The sequence below is a fragment of the Stenella coeruleoalba genome (assembly GCF_951394435.1).
Source record: "Stenella coeruleoalba genome assembly, chromosome: 1".
NCBI lineage: Eukaryota > Metazoa > Chordata > Mammalia > Artiodactyla > Delphinidae > Stenella > Stenella coeruleoalba.
This window is the reverse complement of record NC_137169.1, coordinates 74,293,592-74,321,469: the sequence shown is the minus strand read 5'-3', so window position 1 is coordinate 74,321,469 and position 27,878 is coordinate 74,293,592. Positions and strand designations below refer to the sequence as shown.

The window sequence follows — 27,878 nt, the reverse complement described above, 5'->3', positions numbered from 1 at the left end:
CTAGTATATAGGTAGATAATATTAATGGGGGTGGGGTTTACTTAGGGCAAGTGACTCCCTACCATCTTCTGGGCGCTATCAGGCATTTTATTTTTTATTTTTTTGAATTTTATTTTCTTTTATTTTATACAGCAGGTTCTTATTAGTTATCTATTTTATACATATTAGTGTATATATGTCGATCCCAATCTCCCAGTTCATCCCACCACCACCACCCCCAGCCCCACTTTGCCCCCTTAGTGTCCATACATTTGTTCTCTACATCACTATCAGGCATTTTAAACTGAAGGTAAAAAGTATCTTGAGGGCTTCCCTGGTGGTGCAGTGGTTGAGAGTCCGCCTGCTGATGCAGGGGACACGGGTTCGTGCCCCGGTCCGGGAAGATCCCACATGCTGCAGAGCGGCTGGGCCCGTGAGCCATGGCCGCTGAGCCTGCGCGTCCGGAGCCTGTGCTCCACAATGGGAGAAGCCACAACAGTGAGAGGCCTGTGTACCGCAAAAAAAAAAAAAAAAAAAAAAAAAAAAAAAAGTTGATCACAATTTTGATCACAATATTGATCACAATATTCATAAATAAAGTTTTAGTTGTTAATGAGGTCAGTTATTCTACACGATTCCAGAGAACTGAATAGAGAAAATATAGACTGATATGAAAGAAAGATCTTTGTTTTCTGTAAGGAAATCTCTTGATAGTTGCGGTGATAGTCACCAAGGAGAATGAACAGATAAGACAGTAGCTTCTCAGTCCTTAGAGCTAGTTCCATGACTAATTAGTTTTCCTGAACAGTAGAGCCCTAAAATGCCATCTAACTGCATAACCTCTAGGGTTCATCCTGATCCAACACTGGTTATAACAGCATCACTTTGGTTTAGTATATATGTTTATGTATTTGAATATCAAAGACCTAGTTATTTTTATACTATGTCCTGGCTCTTAGCAATCAGTCATGTTTGGGCCATCTTTACTGGGTTCCTTCTTTCATCCGCCCCTTCAATTAAGGCAGTCCTCAAAGGTTTGTCCTTTTCCTACAGAATTTCCTCCTCTACACAGCCTCAGCCACTGCCAGGAGAGGTGACCCTGAACCATTTGCTCACACTGCTGCATGCAGACAGCTCACGAGCACCTCAGAACCACTCCGACCAAAACGGGTTCCTGTTCTCTTCCCACCTGCTCCCCAGACATGTTTCTCCTTCTGATCACTTGCTTAGATTTAAAGGTCTCAGGGTCTTGGAACCATTTATTCTTGCAGCTCAAACATAGTCTGTATATCCCTACTTCTGGTTGGCTTCCCTCCTTCCCCTCCCTACCATTTCTTGACTGTTTTCTAAAGGATTCATCTAAGATCACAGATTTGATTGCATAATACTCCTCATTTTATACATATAACAGTGTTAAGTGCCATATATTAATATATTTATTCCGGGAAGGTGGAGGTACATCCCAGGCACTCAGATGTTTGTGAATGAATGAAAGAGCTCAAAAGATTCATGTGTTGAGATCAGGTAATCACAGAGGGTCCACAAAAAATCCATCTATAATCAAGGAGCAATCGGTTTTAATCTGCTTTACTTTGGGTGCCACGTTACTCAGGTAAGGATCTTTAACGTGTTTTTATATTGTCTTCCAAAGGGTGACCTGGGGCCCATGGATCTGCGTGAAAAACTACTTCCCTCAAGGCAGAGCTGCAGAGGCAAGTAGGGACAGATGTCCAGCCTGATTAATGCCCCACAGAGGCCATGGCCAGTTAGGTGCCCCATCAGTCAGTCCTACAGGTCACCTGCCTTTCAACGATAGTCCCACACCACATTCTGGTCCCAGAGTCCTCTGACTCAGGCTCCAGAGCTGCCCTTTAGCTGGACATGGTCCTGCCACTTGCCCCTGAACTGAAAAAAATGCATAACCTAAAAGCTGAGAACTATGTTTTATTCAAGGACATCGCTGCAGACTACAGCCCGGGAAGACGCCTCTCAGATAGCTCTGAGGGACTGTTCCAAAGAGGGCTTTTGCTGAAACAAAACAAAACAAACAAACAAACAAAAACCCATGTAATGAAACATCAAAAGATTACTGCTAATCATAAAAAAACCCAGATATCTCAAATTAATGATTTTAGTGCCTTTCTATGTATGGGAAGATGCAAGAGCCTGGGCTCATGGCAGTTATTCCTTTGATATGCATCTTAACTATCCAGGACCAGTAATCTGTTTTTCTCCATCCTGAATTCCCCTCAGAGCACACCCGTGATGCCACTGCGGTGGCTGAAGGCTTGATGGCAGGCAACACTTATTGTTTATTGGAGTGGCAGGCAACACTCTTTGCCTACAACATCCATCTCCTGCAGGTGCTCAGACCTCCATGAGGAGCCTTATTAAGATAGCAAGGAAGTCTGGCCGTAGCATCACTTATAACGTTAGCATGTACCTGAAGCCCTGCACTTTGGATCTTTTGTGTCTCAAGGTCTTACAAGGTTTAAGACACAAGTTTCTAAGGTAGGAGGTTCAGATCTTTAAGTAAGTCCTGTGGGGACTGCCTCACAAGGAGCGGGTGCTCAGAAGGGCTACAGGGCCCCATGTAGGTGTGACTGCTTCATGACCCCTGCTTGCCTTTCTGGCTTTACCTCCCAGTACACATCCCCTATTCCAGGCACCCTGGTACTTTACCGCATTCAATATCTTTTACGTCTTTTTTCATTTAATGTACTGTTTACCTCTTACTCCCCGACACCCCGATGTAAAACTACCAGTTTGGCTCAGAGTAGCTTTATAAAGATTTAAGACACTTATTTCCTTGTATGGAAAACAAACAGCTCAAAACTGAATATCTCCAGCATTATACTATTTCCCCCTATATGTAGGACATAATGCTGTTTAATGAGTGATGCAGCTTAATCATATCACTGTAGATTTCTGGCTCATTTTCCCAATCCCAATGCTAGCAGAAAGGTTGGTGCCATAATCACAAATCGTATCCGAGCAACTTACCATCTTGGTGTGCATAGATTAGCTCTAGCGAACAAAGATCTACTATCACAGCGGTCCCTAACCTTTTTGGCACCAGGGACCGGTTTCTTGGAAGACAGTTTTTCTACGGACCGGTGGCGTTGGGGATGGTTCGGGCAGTAATGGGAGCAATGGGGAGCGGCAGATGAAGCTTTGCTCACTTGCTGCTCACCTCCTGCTGTGCAGCCTGATTCCTAACAGGTTGCGGACCGGGGGTTGGGGACCCCTGCACTATCACGTTATAGTGATTTTCACCTCACTGTTAATTTGACTGTGTCTCATACTGTTACCTGAAAACTGGGTTTGCCTCTTGGTGGATGTCACACCAAAAGACACAACCGAGCCAAAGGTCAGGAGAAGGAAGGATTTATTACTTGCAGCAAGTAAGGAGAACACCAGGGATCTTTCCCAAAGCAGTGTCTCCTCAAACAGCAAAATTGGGGAAGTTTTAAGCTAAGGGTACGTGTATAATCATGAAGGAGCTTGGGCAGTCAACAGAGTCCAAGTTTTAGTTGATTGAAGTCACGAGGGTCAGAAAAGGTTAACATCATCATCCCTTAGATTTCAGTTGACCTGGCAGTTACGTGTTTTGGGCTAATCTTTACCATGGAAACAGAACTGGGAATCTTTACAATTGATGTATTATCTTTGCTGTTGTTACTTCTCTTGCCTGTTTCTGCATTCTATTGTTCCCTTAATATTATTAATTACTGAGACCTGTTCAAGGACCAGCATTAGATCACAAAAAGGCTTAGGCCAAAAATGGCTTCTCTTATGTCAAGAAATCCATGCCTGTTCTCTTTCTCCAGGGACCTCCCCTACCCTATCTGCCTACAATACCGTTCTAAGTGCTGGGGTTAGAGCAGTGGACTTGATAAACTCCTTGCCCTGTGGAACTTACATTCTAATGGAGGAGATGGATTTTAAACAAGTTTAGCCAAAATCAGTTGATTTCCAACAGTGATGAGTGCTATGAAAAAAAAAATTAAGTGGCATAAAATATTAACAATGGACTCAGGATGGTCAGAAAAGACCTCTCTGGGGACTTGAAGTCTGGGGAAGAATATTTCAGGTTGAAGGAGTGACAACAGCAAAGGCCCTAAAGGCTAGAAAACATTTAGTATGTTTAAGGCAAGTGTGCAAAGGAGTAAGGGAAGGGCCAGGGATAGGGCTATAGGTCTCTCAGGGCTTAACAGGCCCTGGAAAAGAGCTGTGAAGTTTATTCTGAGAGACAGGAAGCCATGGGAGGGCTTTCAGTAAGAGAAAATTGCTATAAAAGTAACCAAGCTGTGTTCTTACAAAGATAAAGATTTAAAAAATACATTATTTTTAGACAAAGTTTTGCTGGTTACCCTGGAACAATTTTATCCCATTTCCTATATTATAGTAAAGCAGAACTCTGACTTTATAGTAAATAGTTCAAAGATAAATAAAATTTATATTCACATTAAATGTAAAAGTCAGTTCCTAAACATAGTTCTTTAAAGGAGGAAAGAACCTGAGAATTTATTTAAGGTTAAATTAAGCCTTTAATTTTGCAGATAAGAAAGCAGCAGCTCATAAAGTCTATGACTTGCTCAAGGTCACAGAAATGAGACCTGAACCCAGAACTCTAATTAATTCAAGAGTGCTCTTTGACCTCTGCGGTCCTGATGCACAGTAGCATGTTAATTACTCTGCATATTAGCGTGCAAGTCTCCACATGGACAGGAGGTGGGAACCTGCCGTTTCAAAGGCAGGGAGGGAGGGGAATCATGGCTTCACTTCCACCTGTCTGGGTGTTCCACTTTTTCTGTTTCTCTTTTTGGTTGAAGTACTTGCAGCTACGCAACATCTCAGTTGGGAATCACGCTTATGAGAACAAGGGCACGGAGCAGTCAGCCATGGCCATCTGTCAGCACTTCTACAAGCAAGGAAACATCTGTCCTGGAAATGATACCTTTGACATTGATCCAGAAATTGAAACTGGTGATGTTCTTCTATAAGCTAGAACTTCCATTTTTAACTCCTTGATGTATACTTATTTATAAATCAATTTATACTTATTTATACTAATTTCATCTCTGAAAACATTGATTTGGCCTGTGCTATTAGGTCATAGTAAGAACTTTATCAGAGTTGTGTCAGGCACTTCACTATAACTCATGATTCTTAAAACAAACAAACAAACAAACAAAACCCCCCACAAAAACCAACGAGGCAAGTTTATTATTATCCTTGTTTTATAGAAGACTGAAGTGTGGCTCAGAAGGTTAAGTGATCTGCTCATGATGGAGCTAGTAAGAGGCAGTGCTGAAATTTGACCCAGGCCATGCCCTTAGCCACTGTATTCCACAGCCTCTCTGCTGGATAAGCCAGTTAAATAGACAGATACTGTCCTTATAAAACAGTTTGCTTGCAAATTCTTGATGTATATAAAACTCTCTCTGCTCAACAGCACTTCACTATTCAGTGTCTTTGGGGTAGGCTGGGCCTGGGGGGCCGGGCAGGGAATGAAAACCAGAGCTTAGAATAGCACAGCTTATTCTTATTAGCAAAGTTCTATTTGCAGTTTGTATCTAAAACGTTAACTTAGGTCATCGAGTCAAAAAGTAAGTACTTTTAACAATAGCCACTGGGACTTTTTCTTTGAGAAGAATAGTAAAGGGTATAGTACTGACTAGTGAAAACCTTCTAATATGCTATCTTCCTTTTTTAAAACAGTGTTTATTGAGGAAAAATTGTCAACATAATATTTTTTTAAAAAGATCCTTTAAACGTAGAAAATTTTATCTTAGACGCTACAGATGCTTCAAACATATGCTTAGGATACAAAAAGGAAGAAGGGCCTCAAAGTTTAGGCTTAAAAAGACAGAAAGGAAGATGGCATTCTGTAGAAGACTAGTGAGATAGAGTTCAGATCTTTCTCTACCCCCATCCACTCCAGAAATGTTATAGTCACGTATTAAAAACAAATAAATCACTGTAACCACGTGGTATGGATGTTTAGCTTTAAAAATCTTAATTTACAAAAATACCAGAATCTGAATATCTAGTTTTAAACATATGATCCTTTCAAGATGCAGTTTTCTATATTTATTTTAGGCGCTATATTATGGTTTGTTCCTTTCTATGGCAGAATGTTTCTTTGTGGCACCAGATGAACCTTTTCACGTTGGAACACTAGAAGAAAAACTCAAGTTACTGCTGGACTTTCACAGGTGAGGGAACAGATGGGAGTGTAACTCATGTTTGTGTGTATACGTTTTCACTGCACTGAAGTCTCCTGTCTTCTAGACTCATAACAGTGGATCTGCAGTTTAAATTGAAGGCCATTAATCTGCAGACTATTCGTCATCACGAGCTCCCGGATTGTTACGACTTTACTCTGACTGTAAGTGTGGGCTGGGCTGAATTTGATTCCTATCTAGAGAAAAATAGTTTTATCTAGTTACAGGCTTATTTACTTGTATTAAGGGGTGATCAAATGTATAGGATGTTCCCATCCCACTTGGATGTGCACAGGGGAAGCATTGGTTCAGCTAGCTCTATTTGGTTATGAAGTAGTCCCTTCTTATCTGCGGTTTTGCTTTCTGAGGTAAGTTACCCTAGGTCAACCTCGGTCTGAAAATATTAAGTGGAAAATGCCAGAAATAAATTTTAAATTGCATGTCATTCTGAGTAGCATAATGAAAAATTTCTGACCCTCCCCAGATATGAATCATCCTTCGGTCCAGTGTATCCTACCCGTGAGTCACTTAGTAGCTGTCTCAGTTATCAGATCAGTTGTCCCAGTATCACAGTGCTTGTGTTCAAGTAACCCTTATTTTACTCAATAATGGCCCCAAAGGGCAAGAGTAGTGATGCTGACAATTCTGATATGCTAAAAGATTCCTTTAAGTGAAAAAGTGAAAGCTCTCAACTTAATAAAGAAAGAAAAAAAATGTATGCTAAGGTTGCTAAATCTACAGGAAGAAGAAATCTTCTATCCATGACGTTGTGAAGACGGAAGAAGAAATCCATGCTAGTTTTGCTGTTGCACCCCAAACTGCAAAAATTATGTCCAAAGTGTGTGATAAGTGCGTGGTTAAGATGGAAAAAGGCATTTAATTTGTACAAGATATTTTGAGAGAGAGAGAGAGACCACATTCACATAACTTGTATTATAGTATATGTTCTAATTGTTCTATTTTATTATTAGTTATTGTTGTTACTCTCTTACTGTGCCTAGTTTATAAATTAAACTTTATCATAGGTATGTATGTCTAGGAAAAAAACATTGTATATAAGGTTTGGTATTATCTGCGGTTCCAGGCATCCACTAGGGGTCTTGGAATAGATCTCCTATGGATAAGGGGTGGCTACTGTACTAACTTGTTTACTTGTTATTTATCTGTCTTCTGTACCTCAGTGTAAGTTCTCCGAGGGCAGGGACCTTGTCTTGTTCACCGCTGTGTCTTTAGTACCAAGGTCAGTGCCTGGCACAGAGTAGGTGTTCAAATACAAAAGGAACAGAGGTTCGTAGGCTCTGTATGGTCAGCTCTCAGCAGTCAGTGGCAGTCTGCTTAAGGTCATTGCCAAGGGTTCTTGCTACCCAGTTTCCTCACTGTGGATGTTTGTAGCCTTTGGGTTTTGCTCACAGTGCCTCCCTTGTGCTGCCTCTAACGCTCTGGTTAGCTTCCTCGCCTTCAGCCTACCCTATCACATCTATGTTCTCTGTCTTCCAGTTGCAGATGGAGCTTTTGATGCTCTCTAGGCAGCACAAGATGCCCCTCATGTGAGTTCATCACTTCACGAGGATCTGAGTCAGTAGTAACACAATGCTGTATCGGCATATGCAGGACAGCATTTGATAACAGCTTGCCTTCATGTGGTCCAAATTTCTATTACTTCAGCAGTAGTTTATATCAAAAGTTATGTCCACGATACTCAACTGATTGGCTGTAAGAAATCAAGTTTTCAGAAATGGAGGTTAAAAATATTTTCAGAATATAGGACGATGTAATAATTATGCATATTACTTAATAAGAAAAAGCACTAATTCTATAAGACTGTTTTTATTTGGGCTACAGATTTTGATCTTAATATTAACCAGCAAGTTATGAATTTTCAAAATTACTTGATTTTTAAAAAATTGAGCTATTGTACTCTAGTTTGACTGTTTTTTTTCCCAGTACTTTAAAGATGTTGCTCTTTTACAAACTAAAAATACAAACAATACAAACTGCTGTCACTGCTAAGAAATCTGCTGTCTTCTTCATCTTTGTTCTTCTGTATGGGATGCATTTTCTCCCCTCTGGCTTCTTTAAAATTTTTCTCTTCATCTCTGATTTTAACAATTTGATTCTGATATGCCTTGATGTAGTTTTCTTCGTGTTTCTTGTATTTGGGGTTCATTGAGTATCTTGGATCTATGGGTATATAGTTTTCATTATATTTGACATTTACTCGGTGTTATTTCTTCAAATATTTTTCTGTCTTTTTACCCCCACTCTTCAGAGATTCCAATAATATGTATATTTGGGTACTTGAAGTTGTCCCACAGCTCTCTTTCTTTTTTTTTTTTCAGTCTTTTTTTTTCTCTTTCTTTCATTTTGAATAGTTTTATTGCTGTGTTTTCAAATTCACCAATCTTTTTTTTTCTGTACTATCTAATCTGTTGTTAATTACACCCAGTATTTTTTCTTCTTCATTTAAAGAATTCAGCTTCTTCTAAACCTTACTTAGATGTGATTGACATTAAGCCAAAATTTATTTAATGAGCATCTACTATTTGTAAGACCCTGAGGCTTTTTCTGTGGGAAAAGCATGGTTTTTCCTTGGCAAGGATCTCTGACTCATTCAAATAATACTGAGCATCTTCCTTATGTGAGGCTGTGGACTGGTTCCCTCAGCAGCTATGGAGATGGACAGACACTAGCAATGTCCTTGGTTGCTTGTCAAGGGAAGAAACTTACAGTCCAACATGAGGAGAAACAGAGTAACTAAACTTATTAAGTTTATTTGAAATCTTATATTTGAAGTGGTATCTGATTACTGCACATGAAGATTTTCAATAAAACTCATTTAAGTGACAGACTTTAAAAGAACTTTTCTTTTTCTTTAGGACTTGAGAGAAGAGGCACCAAAAACAAAAACAAAACCCCCAAACCAGACTAATTTCCTTAGCTTGCCTTCTTGGTGTATGCAAGGGGAAAGTGGAAGGAGCTAGAAGGGGAAGACAATGGAAGAACTATGAAAGGTGTTCTGGCATGGCTTTGGTGCCTGGTGTCCCAAAATGGTTATCGTTGAAGCCAGACATGCTGTTGGTTCCCTGTGACCACACCTTTTGTAATACATATGGTTCTATAGTGATAAAGAAATCTGGTCTTAGAAGGAAAATCAAAAAAGCTCCATTTGAAATGTTTCAAGACAGAAATAATGAGCATCTGTGTTAGTAAGAATTACAACAACATTAAAAATCTATCCTTAGCTGAGGCCCTGCTGGAAGGCAGAGGAAAACATACTTGTGCTCGCTCTTGCCCATTGTAAGAGGGCATCTAGAGGTGCTTAGAATGGGAAGGAGGGGGAAATTCTTTTGTTTTATAAGTGGTTCAGGGCTTGAATACTGTCCTGGAAGCAGGATTGTAGAGACTAAATGTTCTCTATGGAAGATCTAGTTCAACTTTCTCAGCTCACAGAGAAATAAAAAGAACTTCCCAAGGTTGAGCAGAGTTAGCGACAGGTCAAAGATGAGAGTCTGGTTCTCCTGTAACTTTGGAAGAATTGTTTCCTAATTAATGCATAGAGGCATCTTGGCTTTAAAAACTATAGGTATGGGCTTCCCTGGTGGCGCAGTTGTTGAGAGTCCGCCTGCTGATGCAGGGAACACGGGTTCGTGCCCTGGTCCGGGAAGATCCCACATGCCACAGAGCGGCTGGGCCCGTGAGCCATGGCCGCTGAGCCTGCGCGTCCAGAGCCTGTGCTCCACAACGGGAGAGGCCACAACAGTGAGAGGCCCGCGTACTGCAAAAAAAAAAAAAAAGAAAAAAGAAAAGCTATAGGCATGTTTTTTACCCTTTTCCTGTTCTTCACAGATAACATTTGACAACAAAGCCCACAGTGGAAGAATTAAGATAAGTTTAGATAATGACATTTCCATCAGGGAATGTAAAGACTGGCACGTATCTGGATCAAGTAAGTGATGAATTTCACTAGTTTTAAAGATGGTTATTAAATAATATTAAATGGTTATTAAATTACTTGTCCCAAGGATGTGTGGAACATTAAATGAAAGAATTGGACCATACCCAAGTCCCTAATTCTCTGCAAGTAGATCAATTCATTGTAGTTGTCTGATGTTCCAAGTAATTCCCAAGTTATTAGTAATCACAGTGGCTTTTCCTGCCTTCTCCATGTGCCCTCACTGGCCTATTCCTTACCAAAAAGAAAAAAATGCTTATAATCCCCCCAGCAAAAAGAAAATCACATATACTCAAACCAATGTTTATCAAGTGCTTATTGCATAAGTATAATACTTCCACCTACATCTTCCTCACTTCAATATTTTAAAATATCTTTGAGATAGGTAACATCCCTATTTTTACAGATGAAGAAACTAAGGCTCAGTGAATGTTGGTGTGTATGGGGTCATACAGCCAGGGAGAAGTCAGGTAGGATTTGACCCTGAAGTATCCCACACCTTATAATTATCTTCTATCTAGGTCAAAAAAGTAGACGAAATAAGGAAAGGGTGCATTCCTAGAAATATGGACACAAACTCAGGTATAAACTGAGTATCACTGAGAATTTTGGAGCTGAACTGGATAAAACTGACTGGGAAGAATTGATCTAATTTCCTAGTCCCTTATATTGATATGTAGTGGTGTGTTGTGCTAGATTTTAATGATTAGGTTAGAGGGTCTCAGATTCTATTGAAAAGAAGCATCATTCTAAGTACCTGCTAAGATGCAGTTTCTCCAGCTTCATACAAGACGGTCTGTAGATCTGGGGGTGAGACCCAGGAATGTGCAGGGAATCCTTATTCAGACCATACTTGTATAATAATTACTTTAGGGTTTCCAACTAATGGATTCACGAAGTTCAGATGTAGTAATGAGATAGTATGAGTAAATAAAATAAAATAAAATGTCTTCATTCTTTTCACTAATAGGTAACTTCAAATATATGAAGATCTTGAATCACAAACTTTTATTTCAATCACAAAGTTGTTTATTTGAAACACAAGCCTGTTTTGTCATCTGTAAACATTGTAATACTTCTCCACAAACTTGAGAATAGGGAAAATGAGAGCATATGAAGGTGCCTGGAACATAGGCTTTCTCTCAAATGTTTGTTTCTTGAATTTTAAGTTTTTCTGAAGTAGATTTAGTCCTTCGTGTGACAATTAGATGCCTCTTGACAAAATTACGGGATGCTTCATTTCAGAATAGTCTTGAGTTCTTTCTATCAGCATAGAGCAGTACAGCTTGTTAAGTAAAGACACGCTCTGTAAGAGAGCATGTGACGGCCAGCCCTCTGCCCACCTCTCTTCACCTGGCTCTGCTTATGCTGGGAGGACTGATTCCCAGAATCTCTGCATGGGTGGCTCTGCCTTGTCACTCAGGTCTCAGCTAAAACCCACTGCCTCTTTGGTGAGGCCTTCCTTCATTGTGTGGTATAAGTGAACCTTTCTTTTCCCCATTCCCGCACCCAAAGCTCCCTCAGCAATGGTGGTCAAAATTTAGTGTTACCTAGAGAGCTTAGGAAAACACAGTTTCTGATTCACTGGGTCTAGGGTAAGGCAGGAGAATATGCATTCCTAACAAGTTCCCAAGGGATGCTAAGAGCCACTAACACAGAGTGATGGATGCTGGAGACAGACTGCAAAGGTTTGAATACTGACTTTGCCACTTACTGGCCGTGGAACCTTGGGCAAGTTCTGTGACCTCTCTGTGCTTCAGTTCTCACCTGCAAAGTGGGATAATCACATCTACCTCGTGGGTGTTGCTGTGAGGTGCAACTGAGTTAAAACCTATAAAATTCTTAGAACTATGCCCGGCAGGAAATGCACTCAATACATGTTACCTATTTGGATTTACTTTATTCATATCTCTTACTCCTGTCAGAAAATAATTCGTTCATTTACCTGTTCACTTTTTTCTCTTATATCGCTGGAGTAGAATAGAAGTTCCACAAGGTCAGGGGATTCGTCTGTCTTGTTCACCCATTATACTCTCAACATGTAGAAACACACCTGATGCTTAATAAGTATTTTATACCTAGATAAGTATATTTAAATAGGATATGCAGGAACCCTAACGGTATTAAGAACAAAAGACTACAAGTTGATAAATAAAGATCTTTGATGGATGGTTGTGATGATTTTTAAAAGAAGGACTTTTAGTCTTTAAATACTCATGGAAGAATCTGTATCTGAGCCTTTTCTCTTTGTTGTCTTTGTGCAAAGAATGCTTGAATTATTTAAATTATTCTAAACATAGTGTGAAGGATCCGTATAAAACTTGAAAATGCTTCTGAAGGATGCAGAAAGAAGACTTGAATCAATTAAAAGGCACACTATGTTTTTGGACAAGGGATTCAACATGATGAATATGTCAAGTCTTCCTAAATTAATCTATAAATTCAACGTGACTCCCCCCCAAAATTACCTGTAGGATTTTTATTGGAATTTGACAATCTGGCCCTGAAGAATATATGGAAATATAACAAGCAAGACTAGCCAGCAGAAATTCTAGGAAAGAGTAATGAGAGGTATTTTTCTTAGGCGTTACAACACACGAAAACGTCAGAAGGGTAAGATATGGTACTTGAATACAAACGGCCATGTGATACATGGTAAAGACGGCATTTCAAATCATTTGCTCTTTTAACTGGCAAAAATTAAAGAATATGGAGTAGATGTGGAGGTATGTGTAGGTATGTAAACTTTCATGATCTTTTTGGAGAGCAATTTCTTAGATCTTCTTTTAGAAAGATGCATATGCCTTACCCCAACAGTTCCATCTTTGGATATTCATCCACCTAAAGGATCACTTGCACCTGTGCACAAAGAGGACCTGGAGAATGGTCTGTAGCAGGGAAAACCAGATTCCAATCCAAGTGTCTTTACAAATACAGTATTGTACATCTATACTGAAGTATGCAATGCAGCCGTTAAAATAAATGAGGCTAAAAATGAAAAGAAAAATAAGTATGTGTCACCATATTAATGTTGCACTGCATAAGCAGGTAATCCACTTTCCTTCCAGTTCAGAAGAACACTCATTACATGATGATCTTTGATGCCTTCGTTATTCTGATATGCCTGGCTTCGTTAATCCTGTGTGTTCGATCTGTGGTGAAAGGACTTCAGCTCCAGCAGGTAGGGATCTCTGCTTTCTAGGAATGTGATGGACATTTTGATTGATAGAGAAATTCACCGTGCCTCCCTTCTTTTCCCAAAAGGAATTTGTCAATTTTTTCCTCCTCCATTATAAGAAGGAAGTTTCTGTTTCTGATCGAATGGAATTCGTCAATGGATGGTATATTATGATTATTATTAGTGACATATTAACCATTACTGGATCAATTCTGAAAATGGAAATCCAAGCTAAGGTAAAATTTTTTCCTATTTATGTCATTGTTAGTATCAGATTTGCATTAACGATCATTTATTTTTTCCAAAACGTTAAGAATTCAGAGTAAATTATTTCTTTCAAACATTTTCTTGAGTAAACCTGAAATAACAGTAACTTGTAAAAATCTGGTCCAGAAATCTTTTAGGTTGAGTTTTCCAAAGTGTGATTCACAGTCCTCTGCATCAGGATCATTTGGGTAGTTGGTAAATACCCCACGTTAGACCTACTGAATGTGAACTCTGGGGGTGGGGCCTGTGAATTCTTACACACACCAAAAGTCATACACACTCCAAGGTAACTAAAGTAAAAGGTGTTTTTTGTTGTTCTTACAAGAAATACCAGAATCTTCAACAAAAAGAGTCGGCTGGGGGTAGGTGGAGGGAAGTGAGGTCAAACTACTATTGTGTGAGTCCTTGCAGTTGTTCCCTTTGTCCATTTAAATGGAGAATATTCCCATTTTCCTACTTTTCCTATTTATGTACTACAAGGTTTTCCATTTTAAGTTAGGAGGAATCCAGCCTGGATATCAACCCTCCCCCAAAACAAAAATCAAAAGCAAGACAAAACAAAACGAATACTGTTCAAACTAATCTTGTTCAAATTTATATTTTTCTAGCCTGACTACAACTAAATATGAGTATGATCCACGTGGGGAGCCTCTTATGGTTCAGATTCCTGGGCAGAGACCCCAAATGCAATGGCTCAGTTAAGACAGGCGTTTATTTCTCCCTCATGTAATAGTCAGGGTGGATTTTACGTGCTGGCAAGTTGCTCAGCTCCACACCGTTCAGGAATCCAAGTTTGTCCCATCTTTTTCTCTGCCGACCATTAAGGGCTCACCCAGACAGCATGACTGATGCTGGGTTGCCTCACAAACAGATTGCAACCCATGGAAGGGAAAACCTGGTATGGTAGTAGGTCTCTCACAGTCTTATAACCTGGCTCAGAATGGCAGCCTTCATTTCTGTTCAGTCCTACTGGATAGAATTTAGTCACATCTAACGGCAAGGGAACTGGGGGAGATAGCCCAGGCATGTACCTCAGAAAGAGAGAATGGGTTTAGGAGGCCATGGAGCAGCTGTCCCTATATGTCAATGTAGTATATATCATTAGAATAGATGTTTAACTGTAGGGACCAAAAAAGGAGGAGTAGGGGGAGATTTGCAGCAAATCTTTATTTTTACCAACCTCACCTACCATTAACTTCAATGAGCCTTTAATGGTGTCCAACAATCTTTCTGCATTTTTCTAAGCTATTCATTCCCCCTGTCTTCTAGCTGATCATTTCATATTTCTTCTCTTTTGAAGCTTGTAATACTCCCTGCCCCATCCTCACTCTCAGCTGATGACCTCACTTCCTATTTCACAAAATAATGGAAACAAAATAGGAATTCCACAAATTTCCACTTCACTTATATACCTGCCAGCATCAGTGCCCATATGCTTTGCTTTTTCTCTGCTACTGTAGATATATTATTTAGGTTACTATCCAAGGCCAACTTCTCCACCTCCTGCCTTTCAGATGCCGTCCCTGCTTGCTTACTCCAGGGCATGGGTCCAGCTATTCTTCCTCCTTTTCTCATGCATCCTCAATTTCTCATTCTCTACCAGGACATTTCCATCAGCATGTTTTTTTTTTTTTTTATCCTTTCTAAAAAGGCAAAATCTCAACCTATTCTCCCTCCAGCTACTTCCCCATTTCTCTGCTTCCCTTTATACAGCAAAATACCTCAAAAGAGTATTTAATCCTGTTTCTGACTCTGCGCTTCCCATTCCCTCTTGTATCTGTTCCAGTCAGGCTGCCCTGCCACTCCAGGGCAATGTTCCAATGACCTCTCGTGTTGCTACATTCAATAATCAATTACTTATCCTCATTTTGACCAATCAGCAGCTTTTAGCACTGCAAGCACGCCCTCTTTGTTGATGAACTTTTTCACTGGCTGTCACTTACCTGGTTTTCCTCCTAAATCACTGGCTGGTCTTCTGACTTTCCATTGTTGGTTCCTTCTCATCTCACCAACCTATGAAAGTGACAGTATTTCAAGGCACGGTGCTTGGACACCTTCTTTTTCTGCCACTGTCTTGGTGATCTCATCCTGTCCCATTGTGTTAAATAGTGTCTATTTTCCAGTGATTTTCAAATCTCTATCTCCAGCTTGGAATTATTCCCTGAACTCCAGTCTCAAATATCCAACTGTCTATTCCACATCTTCACTTGGATGTCTACCTGGCCTCACAGATTTAACATACCTGAAACAGAACTCCTGAAATCTCCACCTCCACAGTCCAAACCTGCTTCTCCATGGCCTTTCTAAGTTCACTTAATGGCAACTCTTTTCCGTTGCTCAAGACAAAAGCCATAGATTCATCCTCAACTCCTCTCTTTCACTAATCCCCTCTCCTCCATATCTCATCCAAGAGGAAATCCTATTTGTCTCCCTTAAAAAAATCACCTCATCACCTTCACTGTTGCCATCCTGGTCCAAGGCACTGTCAGCTCTCATCTGCATTATTGCAGTAACCGTCTCACTCTTCCAACAATCTGCTCCCAACATATCACTCCTGTTCAGAGCCTCAATCTCCCCAGTCTATTCAGAATAACAGGTAAAGTTTTTAAATTACACTCGTGAGGCCTTAAACTACCTGCCCCCTCCCCTCTGTGACTGCACACTCTCCCCCATAGCTCACTCCAGCCAGACTCACTATCTTGCGAGGCACCCTCCTGCTTTGGGGCCTCTGCTCTTACAGGTCCCTGTGCCTGGAAATCTTCCACAAGATTTTTGCTTGGCTTGCTCCCTCACTCCCTTCATGTCTTTACTCAAAGGCCACCTGTTCAGTGATCAGTCCATGCTATTTGAAATGCAACATACAGCCTTCCCTTATCCCCTCCCCTGAATTGTCTCCTCAGCACTTACCATCAGCTAACGTACTGAGGGTTTTGCTAATTTATTTCTATCATCTCTCTCTCCACACTAGAATATAAGCTTCACGAGGGCAGGGAATTTTGTTTGTTCACTGCTTTGTCCTTAGCATCTAGAACAGTGCCGACTCATTGCTACTCAACAAATAATTTTTGCCCCAAATGAATTTCTGCTACATAACTGATTATTTTTTCCACTCTGTTTTAGAGTCTGACAAGTTATGATGTCTGTAGCATACTTCTTGGTACCTCTACCATGCTCGTGTGGCTAGGAGTCATCCGATACCTTGGTTTCTTTCAGAAATACAATGTAAGGAATTCCACGGTTCTCCAAGCTGCTGGTATTTCTCTTTCAAAGTTATTGCACCGCTTTGTCTAAAGGACAAAGGGATTCTAATGACGTCTCTTACTTTCCCAGCTCCTAATTCTCACCCTTCAGGCAGCGCTGCCCAACGTCATCAGGTTCTGCTGCTGTGCAGCTATGATTTACTTAGGCTATTGCTTCTGTGGATGGATTGTGCTGGGGCCTTACCATGATAAGGTACTGATAAACAATTTTTTTTTCTTGCTGTTATTAAGCTCTCAGAGTAGTGCCAGTGGCTTATTATCCTTTTAAAATAAGCTCCTTTTACTTTGTGGCTCAGCCTTAAAATGTTGTAGGTAATGTATCTATTGCCAAGTTTATAAATTGGTAAGGTAAGACCACCTTGAGAGGATAACTGATTCACTTGACTGCCTCAACTCCTTTTGTGGAATATGTCAGATAATTAAGTCTTTCTTACCGTCAGCGAAGTCAAACTTGCCAATTTGATTCATCGATATATACTAGAGTGGGCTATTTAGTTAAGTCTTATTGAAATTTGACTTTATTTAAAAAAGTAGTATAGGGAGAAACTTGAAGAAATATTGAATATTTTGTTCACCAGAGTTATAGTCTTGAGTGTAATGCCATCATCTTAAATGGCATAAACTTTAAAATGAGAAGCATGAGTATGCATGGTTGGAACCTGTGTTTCTCACAGAAGTATTTCAAGGATCTCTTTCTACCAAGGTAAATGGGAGGGTAAAGCTTGACTCAGAAAAGCACTGAAGGTGCAGACCAGCTCTCCTATCTTCAGTTCAGGCTGCTCCTATTAAGAGGAGCGTCTGAAGGAGCTGCTTGTTCCAAGAAAAACAGTAGGCATGTACATGTTACGTACATCACAAGACAAATGCCTGGAGGAATGACTCCATTTTCCTGGGTGTCTCCAATGTGTACATGTTATCAAACTTTGGTGTGATTTTCTCTTGTTAAAAAAAAAATGCTTGTGGTTACCCCAGGTTATTTGTTTGAAGGGGTAACTTGAGATATCTAGTCCCACTATTTTTAATATGGTGTCATGATCAAAGTCTCCAATGGGAAGGAACACCTAGTAAAGTGAACTTTTCTTTTTTGTTTTTCCAGTTCCGTTCTCTGAACATGGTCTCTGAGTGCCTTTTCTCGCTGATAAACGGAGATGATATGTTTGCCACATTTGCAAACATGCAGCAGAAGAGTTACTTGGTCTGGCTCTTTAGCAGGATTTACCTCTACTCATTCATCAGCCTCTTTATATACATGATTTTAAGTCTTTTTATTGCACTGATCACTGATACGTATGAAACAATTAAGGTAGGTTCATCAAGAACAAGGAGGAGCAGCATTTTCCTAGAACTTGCAGAGTGGCAATAAAATACAGTACCTGGGGCTTCCCTGGTGGCGCAGCGGTTGAGAGTCTGCCTGCCGATTCAGGGCACACGGGTTCGTGCCCCGGTCCGGGAAGATCCCACATGCCGCGGAGCGGCTGGGTCCGTGAGCCATGGCCTCTGAGCCTGCGTATCCGGAGCCTGTGCTCCGCGACGGGAGAGGCCACAACAGTGAGAGGCCCGCGTAAGGCAAAAAAAAAAAAAAAGAAAAAATACAGTACCTGAGGGGGAGGGGATCAATGGAATGGTAATTTCTTCAGGGTAGAGAAGAAGGATCTCAATTTTAGATACTAAAAACAGAAATGAAAGAGAAATAGAATTTCTAGAATGTTGAAAGTTTTGTCTCTGAGTAATTGTGCTCTTTCAGACAGGGTTTCAAATAGTTTATTAGAATTATAAGGATCAGTAGATACTGAGTGAGTGAAACAGACAGTTGAAATTTTGTGGGAGCTTTTAAAATCCACTTTTCATAAAGAAAAATTGACCTCTTCATTTGGAATGAACCCCTGCATGGGACTACCCCAGAGGCCTGGTCTCCAGAACAGTCAGGGGATTAATGTGTCAAGTATGAGCCATGTGTGTGTTACACAGTCAGAAACATGATTTGAAAAGCTGTTATTCATATTGTCACTCCACATTGAATATTTAAAAATCAGTTTGAGCCCTTTGAATTATGGAAAGGCAGAATAAATATCCATCTGTATTTAAATTTCTAATAACATTATACTGTTAGGTATACTATTGGCATAGACACTTCCACTTGGGGACTTTTCTTTCTGAGCACGAGAGGGGTAATGAAACATGATGCCATGCGATTGTAAGGAGAAAGACCATCAGGAGTTGATGGATTATGAATTGATAATTACAAATACCTTGCTCACGAAGCCCGGGTTCTGACTTCATTCTTACTGAATCAGATGTCAGGAACCGACTGTCGTCAATACTTGCTTGGCAGACTTGCTTAGAGTCACCAAGGAGACTGGGAAAGAAGGTAGTTGTACCTGTACAAATCCCTTTCCATGGTGCTCTAAAAATTCACTACCTTCAACTCTGCATGCAGAGAGCTATATATATATATTATTAGAGGGTGACATCTGAGGTCTCAAAGAATAACATGAGTTGACAGCTCTGGATGACACAAGCCTAAAACTCGTAGTTTAGATGTTAACCTGCTTCCATGGTCTCAGAGCACTTGTCAGATGGGCGAGTCCTTTCTGATCCTTGCTGGTCAGGGCCCATTCTAGAGATCTTAGACTCCCAAACTGATATAAATATTAGGCCTTTAAATAAATCTGTCTGTCTGGAAGACAGACTCCATAAGGGTGTGCAGGCTGGATTTTACCTGGAAGGAGCTCTCAGATGCAACATGCCCATCTGGGGTTGAATCAGACCCACAAAAGAGAGCAGGGCACTGCAGAATCCTAGACCCACTTTTCCTTAGCCAAACCTAAGACTGGCTCTAGAGGCTACATCCCCATGAAAATACTTGGAAGCAAGTAAACTATCCCTTTAGAAAAATCCCCACTGTGTAGCTAAATGATCCACTTTGAATTTGAAATAAAGCTGTTTTCAGGGGACTTATTAATGAAAACTTTTTTTTTTTAATTCTTCTGTATAGCATTACCAACAAGATGGCTTCCCTGAGACTGAACTTCGTGTATTTATATCAGAGTGCAAAGATCTGCCCAATTCTGGAAAGTACAGATTAGAAGAAGAGCCTGCAGTCTCTATATTCTGCTGTTGTAAAAAGTAGCTATTAGGCTAATCTATGCCCTGGAGGGAACTATAATGTGTAGCTGAGTTGGGAGACAAAATGGATATTTTAAGATCAGATGTAGTATGTTTGAAGACTATTATTTTGAGCAAATTGATGGCTGTAATTCATCAAGAACTGTGTTTATATTTTAAAGCAATATTTAATGTCTTTGCAGCTTTAGGCTGGGCTTATTTTTTTTTGTAAACCTAACTTTGATGAGGGAAACTGTTGGATTCTTGTCCTGTTTATTTTTGCCATAGCTTTAGAATGTGTTTTCCATACCCTTCTCTACTCTTGCTTCCAGTTATTCTGACTGTGTCATCAGTGGAAACCATGCCTGAACTGACCTCAGACAACTCACCAACCCTGGCCTGGACCATTCTCAGGGGCTGTCCTTGAGAGAGAGGATGATTGCTGTATATCCAGTAATCATTGCATTTTAAAATCTCTTAAAGGAAAGAATAAGAAAGAAAAAAACATCACCAGCTAACAGTCTTGTATTTGGCTATGAAGGACAACTGTTATTTGATACCGCTTTTAGTTCTGGAGCAGATCAGGTTTTTTAGTATAAGTTTTCTCTTTTCCTTTAGTGTTAAAGGACAAAGTTGAAGGAGTATTCTATACACCTATGAAAATTAAACTGCATACCAAATGCATATTCGATCCCACAAGGATTGTTTTATTGGTACTTGCACAGCCTTGTGAAAAGTGCATGATGTGCTGTGCCCCTCCTAGGCACATTCAGTCTCACAGAAAAGGGTAGCATTTTTTTCCTCCACATAAACTTCACTGTGAATATTGTTCTTGTCTGCCTATCCCAGAAAATTGTTGCATTTTTACTATTAGCCTGTCTCATGTTTTCTAGACTCTTTAAAAAATCCCCTTTAACATCGTAAATCGGTGAAAGTTTTATATGAAGGCAACCTGCTAGAGAAATTCAAGAAAAAGGTGTGTAAGTTTAAACTTCCATGTTAGAGTACATTATTGAGCAAAAGATTCTTCTGTTATTTGGTTATTGGTCATTATAAATGTGAATCAGGGTACAGAACTCTTTGTACTGTCGTATACAGAACAGGACATAGACATTTGAAAGGAACAAAGCACAGCACAAAACAATGACTATTACCACCCAGTGAGAAATGAGCCAGGATCTTTGCCATAAACAAATGATTTTTTGAAAGTGAAAAACATAATACCTATTGTGAATTAATTTACTAATTTAGAATTGTTAGATTTGGTGCCTAGAAACTATAATTCACATCTTAGCATGTGTGATATTCACAAATTTCAAAGATCTGACTTCAACTATCCTTAAGTTTCATACTCCCCCCCTCTTCCCCATCCCCAGTTCCCTCAAACATGCAGGTGAAATCTTTCCTAGAGCCTTGCTATTTAAAGAGTGGTGAGTGGACCAGCAGTACCGGCAACATCTTCTAGTTAGAAATGCAAGACCTCAAGTCCCATTCCAGACCCACTGAATCAGAGTCCGTTTCAATACCATCCCCTGGCATTTCATGTGCACATTCAAATCTGAGATACTTGGAGCTGCCTTTTACAACTATTTCTCCCTCTATAGTGTTTTACAAGAACTTACCTACGGTTTATTTTTTAAATGATACTTTTATGTCTATCAATAATATATGCATCACCAATTACAGTTATTTATGTACATGTATCTCTTCTCTACTTTGCGAAACTAGTTGTAGGTTATTACAGACGTGAAACTGTTTACAGAAACTGGTCCAAATTAGGAGAGCTACTGAAGTGTAGCAGTGGTTAGTCATGTCTTAGCAGTGTAGTGGTGTGGTGAGAATAAAGGTTTAGGAGACTGAAAGATTGAATACAAATCTAGGACCTACTACATATTCTATGGGTGACCTCAGGGAAGTAACTTAAACCTCTCTGAACCCATGTCCTCATTTTGATAGGGAGATGACAGTACACAGAATGCTGAGCATTCAGTGAGATAACGTATAAATCAACCTTGGTACCTAGTGGGGCTCAGGGTTTCTTCTGGCCCCTTTGAAGCACAGGGCCCTTGTACATGGTAGATGTTCTTAATAAATGCAACGTTGACAATGGATTTTCCTTTTAACTACCCACTGGTAAGTTATTCAGTAGAATTGCCCCGCCTTTAAAAAACACTTATAACAAGAAGTTTGCTGATACAAAAAGATGTTATCCCAGTTTACAATCCCCTTCTAAAGGGACTGTGGTCCCTAGTGGAGTCCTAGTATTTTGAAGTTAAGGGTTGTCCCTTTATAGTGGCTTTTCTTTGAATTAAAAAGGCTTAAAAATTCTTTAGCATAAAAATTGTATATATAGATACTATATATAATATATATAGTATCTATATATGCTATATGTATAAATATAATATTTCTTATACTTCCTCCAACACTCTCCAATGAAGTCACAGTTTGCCTCTTTACACCAGAGTCCACATCCTTCCCACAAGAACAGTGCTGTAACATTTCCTCTCCTTTTCTTCTAAAAAGGAGTCATGCCACCGTGGCACCCACCTGCAGGGACTGTGACTACACAAACGGGAACTTCCAAGCCTGTCTGTACCCAGCGGGCGTCTCTGATGAAACGGACTCTAAAATAAGGCATTTGCCTAATAGCCTACTGGAAGTGACTTTCAAAAGGGGGCATAAAGAAAAAATATGTTGGGACTTCCCAGGTGGTCCAGTGGGTAAGGCTCCGCGCTTCCAATGCAGGGGGCCAGGGTTTGATTGTTGGTCAGGGAACTAGATCCCGCATGCATGCAACTAAGAAGTCCACATGCCGCAACTAAAAAGATCCTGCATGTGGCAACGAAGACCCAGCACAGCCAAAATAAATAAATTAATTTAAAAAAAAATCTTAAAAAAAGAAAAGAAAAAAATGTTGCCTGCCATTTCAGTTTTACAAGGATCAAGCCATTAGCCACTACAGTCGCCCATGGGCAGTGGCCCCTGAGGGGAATTCAGGATGGAGAAAACTAGGGAGCATTCTGGGCTTTGTATACACCTAGATAGTTAAGATGCATATCTAAGGGAAAATTTCAGTGACCCCAGATTCTTTTCATACATAGAAAAGCACTAAAATCATTAACTTGAGATGTCTGTTCTTTGTGATTAGCAGTAATCTTTGGATGTTCCAGGACATGTTTTTGTTTTGTTTTGTTTTTTCCCACAGCAAAAAAATTCAGGCATATCCTGGCTCCTCCCTTACCTCCTCTCATCAGCTACTCGGAGCTATCTGATGGACTGTTTGTAGAGCTAATAGTCCTCAGTAAGGTCCTTGAATAAAACTTAACTCACAACTTTTGAGTCGTGTGTTTGTCTTTCAGTGGACAGGGGTGTCAGTTATGTATGCTTTTATATACCTTACGTATTTCCAACTGCTCCTACCTGGAGATGCATATTAAAATAATTACCTGGCAGAATATTCTTTGCCTTGTTAAACCCAGAGACCTTTTAAACATTTGCTGATTGAAACAGCCTGGAACTCGCGGACTTTGCTGCTGCTGCTGCCACCAATAGGAATAGGCCTCCCTGGAAAAGAGGCTATTGGCTCGTCGGACCTTCCAAGTCAACATCACCCACAGCTGAAAGTGGCATTTGGGTAAGTGACCGCGACCCTCATCTCTAAGATTCATGTCCCGTTTCCGACAGGCGTCTTCCTTTGAAGTTCCGGGAGGGAAGAGCAGCAGTGGCTGCAGACCAGCACGTGGGCTTACCGAGTCCCAAGGCTCGGGTCTTGCAGGTCTGCGCCGTCCCTCTGTGCCCGCCCCGGCCACGTGGACACTCACTCCCCGCTCAGGAGGCCAGCTTCCCCGCGCGAGCTGACAGCGATTCGTTTCTCTTTCCCTTGTGCGCCCGTAGCAGTTTTAACATCTCCGAAGCATGACCCTTGTCACAGAGTTTTGTGATCGTGCACTTCAGAATAAAAACACGTCAAAATGAATGAACTTTTCATTTAACGTGAAGTCCTGGAGGGAAAGGATCTGGTCTTTCTTATCTCGGTGCCCACAGTACTCAGCCCTAGGCTTGGCATTCAGTGAATATGGCCTGTGTCTTGAACGCATCAAAATACAAATGACTTTTAAAATGGGCAAAGGAATGGATGTAGGAAACAAGAAAAGAGTGCCGAAATCAAGGAAAGAATGTAGAGTCAGGAGCCCTGCAGGGCAGGCAGTGCACAGCCCGGCCGCCCGGGGGCGGTGTGGAGGGCGCACCGGCAGCCCAGTGTTCCACCGCGTGGGCCCCTTTTGAAGGCGCTTCTACCCGGCCCTACAGCCCGGCCGCCACCCAGGAGGCCTCCTTCCCCCGTCGCTCCGGGCAGCACCATGGCTCGTGGCGTGGAGGCGCTGGACCTGCAGGTGTGGAGCAGAGCCTCAGGTCCGTCCCGGGGGCCTCAGTGCAGGTCAGTACCCCAGGGGCGATCGCCGTGGGGCCCCCCTCCATCCCACGGCCGTTCCTCTGGCGCCCACCGCCACCCCCTTCCCGGGCTGCTTTCCTCCACGGGTCTCCTGACGCGCGCATCTCTGCTCTATCTCCCACCGCCCGCCGCCTTCCACCTGCCTCCCGGGGCTCACAGAGGCCAGCTCGCTGACTCGAGGAAAAAGTGCCCCAGGGCACCAAGTTGAGACGTTCTCCTCAGGCTCCTCAGCCCGGGCGGGAGGCGACTGCGGGGAGGTGGGGACTCGGGGCGGGGCGGGAACGCCCGGCCACGAGCCCCTTCCTTGCCGGCGCGCAACGACCCGCCCGGCAGCCCGCCGCCGCCGCCGCCCGAGGGGGGCCAGCCGCCCCCGCGACTCGCCGCGCCTGCCAGAGGGCCGGGGTCTGCGCGCCCCGGGCGGCTGGTAGGAAGGGTAAGAGAGAGGCGCTAAGAGGAGGGGGGCCCGCGTAGGAGGGATCCGACTTCAGGGGAGGCGTTCCCGGCAAGGCTGAAACGCGTGCAGTGAACGGTTTCTCCTGCTCCGAATCCCGAGAGCCGTGGAAAGTTTTGAAGGCGCAGGCCTGGCCCGGCAGCCCCGTCCTTTCCCCCAGGCCAGGAAGCAGAGGAAAGACCAGGTGATTTCAGGTTAACTGTCAGATGAGGCGCCTGAGCCGTGTCTTTCTGGGTATTGGACTCTGGAGAAACCCTCATCAAGTGGATGGCTTTCCTGTTCTAGACTAGAGCTTTCTTGCTGCCTTGCTTATAGTAACTGCTTGGAGTTAGTTAAATCAGGCTGGGCTTTGCCTTCCGGAACAAAGAGGCCTTTTCCTCAGGTGGGAGGGTGATAGCGTGTTTAACCCCAATTCCTCTGCCTTTATGAAAAGGCGTACAGTTCAGCCCGGTGGCGCTGCCCGTGGGCCCCAACTTCTTGGTCAAAGCTCCAACCACCCAGCCGTGCAGCTGAGCCGGGGGCGGGTAGCGCGTACAAACAGGCCTTCGCTCCCCTCTTAAAGCTCGCAAAACAAATACAGTGGTGGGTGGTTAAACTTTCTTAAAATAGCGTGGAGACTTTCCTGCATAGCTCTCTCGATATTAAATACAAATGAACTTAACGCTAGCAAGGAAAGCCAGAATTCAAGAGGAGGATTTATTTGATCTCTGATCACTGTCCAGATAAGTATTTAACGAATACTTATATGTTTTTTGTGGTATATGTTTTTTAGACTTTTGACAGACCAATTTTGAATTAGAAGACAAAACTTTGGTGCAGCTTTTTTGGACAACTGGATACCTGTGAATGTCACCTCAAAATGACTGGGTGTCGTGTAATTTATAAAGCATCTCTCTTAATGCTAAGTGTTTATTTTTAATAGAGCAGAGGGGTAGAAGTTATACACTGTTTCCATCTACCGTAGCCCTAAAATCACTGTCCTAAAAGGTAGGGAGCAAATTGACCCTGGGTTTATTTACTATCTTTTGCTTGGACTGATAAACAGGCTTGTGCTTATGGTAGGTATGGTGTGTGTAAACTTTTTTTTTTTTTTAACTTGAATTTAGGTTTTTTCTTAGCACATTTCCTCAGGACTTAAATGGTTTTATCATGTCCAGTGAGTATCTTCAGAAGCTACCATTGGGTGTGCACATAAGTAGGTTTTGAACGGATTCTAATTTTAAATATACATATGTCTGGTTGTACAGTACCGGTGGGAGACAGGATTTTGTTTCGTCACACACTGCGAAGGGAATAAGTCCATAAGAAAGAGGTAGGAGAGGTTGCCTATGGATGTTAGGATGCAAATTCTGATACGTAATGTTGAGGGAATCAACTATATGGTTCTCCCAGATGTGGGATGTGGACTTCACACTTCAGGACCCGCTCACCATCTCTGTGTCCCAGACGTGGGATGTGGACTTCACACTTCAGGACCCGCTCACCATCTCTGTGATGCACTAACCACACAGCACAAGTTTGGGGGAATCTGGTAGCTTCTTCCTGTTGAGTCAACATTCTCAAGATTTTAGCTCATCTTCCTCTAAATACTCTAAGGTGAGTTAAACTCCCATTACTGTGAACTCTCCCTTCTTCTTTAGCAAACCTTCTGTAAAGCAGGTTCTGTGGCTTGGATCCTTTAAAAACAGGCACATTTCCCACACGTCTCCTGACCATTTCCATGCACAGGCCATCGTAATAGTGCCAATTGTATGTAGTCTCCTGCACATAAAAACGGGTAAATCCTGATGAAGTGTTTGAGGGGGCCATGTTCTTTTCTCCCAAGGAGGAGCATATAAAATGTGTTGTTTTTAACAATAAACTAGTGCATATAACATGTCTTAATGAAGCAAGTAGGAAGAGTAGGGAGACAAATTTTATACAGAATGGCAGCGAATACAGAACTGAAAGTCAGGGATGATTGTATATGGCAGCTAATCACTTTGGCTAGGTCTCAGTGAAGTGAAACCCAGACTAAGACAATTTTTGAAACTTAATGAAAAAACAGGTGTCTTCCTGTGGCTACAGTTTTTAAAGTGGCCAAAATTGTGGCCAAAGAAAGCCTTTTTGGCTATGAAAATTAAATGTGGAGTCTTCTCTGAGGCTGAGCTGTTCTCTCTAGCTGAGGCCTGGAGTCCAAGCCCCACCTGTCAGTTCCCAAGAATGAGATCACCCTTCAGTGAGCTCTTACATCATGTGTTCTGGGCTTCATAGAGAAAAGTAATCTTATTTCCAGACCTCATTTTCTTTATCAAACTGCAATATTCTTTTCAGTATCAAATGCGTAAAGCCATGTTTTGGTCTGTTTACATATTTGTTTGCTTTGGCAATCTTCTGGGGTTTTTCCTTCCCACTTTCCTCAGCCTAACCCTAGCTGAGCTTTCTACTCTGTTTTGAGCTTGGACCCCATTTTCTCTTCCCTGGTGTGAGGAGAGAGCTTTCGGGGTATGTTGCCCATAGATATTTCTTTCCCCTCAGTTGGGGGGACCGCTTCCTTTTTTCTCCTTTGAAGGTTGTATTTTGTTATCTTCCCTTGAATACATCTAGTGGTTTCAGCTTAAAAAATCCTGTCAGGCAAGAATTGGTGACTAGTGAGGCTAAAGATTCTGGAAAATTGTCCTTGGTACAATTCCAGAAGACCCACAATTTAAGGGGTGAGCTTTAAAAAAATCCTGTCACCTATAGCAACTAGAGGGAATTGCTAGAGATAGTGTGCATCTAGGGGTTCCCCAACTGGCAATGAGGTGGGCTTGTCCAAAGATAAGTTAAACTCATCCAATGGTTTGAGGAAAAATGATTAATTATAACTTTAGTTATCATTTTATAACTTTTTTAATGTTCCAATAAACCTTGTTTACAAAAGCAGTCTACTGGCTACATTTGGCCCTTGGTCCACAGGCTTTATACCTTCTTTTAATTTTACTTTTCCTTAGGGAGAGTCGTCAGTATTATTGAAAAATTGAG

General features: G+C 41.5%; 2 protein-coding genes across 4 annotated transcripts in view; both read left to right on the top strand.

Annotated features, from left to right (window-relative positions):
• Positions 1-20,381, top strand: part of MCOLN3 (mucolipin TRP cation channel 3) — a 31,019-nt gene extending 10,638 nt beyond the window's left edge. For all 3 annotated transcript variants that reach the window (XM_079934088.1, XM_079934087.1, XM_079934089.1), the window contains exons 4-13: positions 4,815-4,968; positions 6,119-6,200; positions 6,277-6,373; positions 10,056-10,155; positions 13,230-13,342; positions 13,426-13,575; positions 16,727-16,828; positions 16,937-17,059; positions 17,963-18,169; positions 19,862-20,381. In XM_079934088.1, coding sequence (XP_079790214.1) covers positions 4,815-4,968; positions 6,119-6,200; positions 6,277-6,373; positions 10,056-10,155; positions 13,230-13,342; positions 13,426-13,575; positions 16,727-16,828; positions 16,937-17,059; positions 17,963-18,169; positions 19,862-19,996 — 1,263 coding nt within the window. In that variant the 3' untranslated portion in view covers positions 19,997-20,381. The remainder of the gene's footprint in view (positions 1-4,814; positions 4,969-6,118; positions 6,201-6,276; positions 6,374-10,055; positions 10,156-13,229; positions 13,343-13,425; positions 13,576-16,726; positions 16,829-16,936; positions 17,060-17,962; positions 18,170-19,861) is intronic.
• A 3,908-nt stretch (positions 20,382-24,289) lies between these two features.
• The window catches only part of MCOLN2 (mucolipin TRP cation channel 2), a 60,962-nt gene continuing 57,373 nt past the window's right edge, over positions 24,290-27,878 (top strand). The window contains exon 1 of the mRNA XM_079941404.1: positions 24,290-24,409. Coding sequence (XP_079797530.1) covers positions 24,333-24,409 — 77 coding nt within the window. The 5' untranslated portion in view covers positions 24,290-24,332. The remainder of the gene's footprint in view (positions 24,410-27,878) is intronic.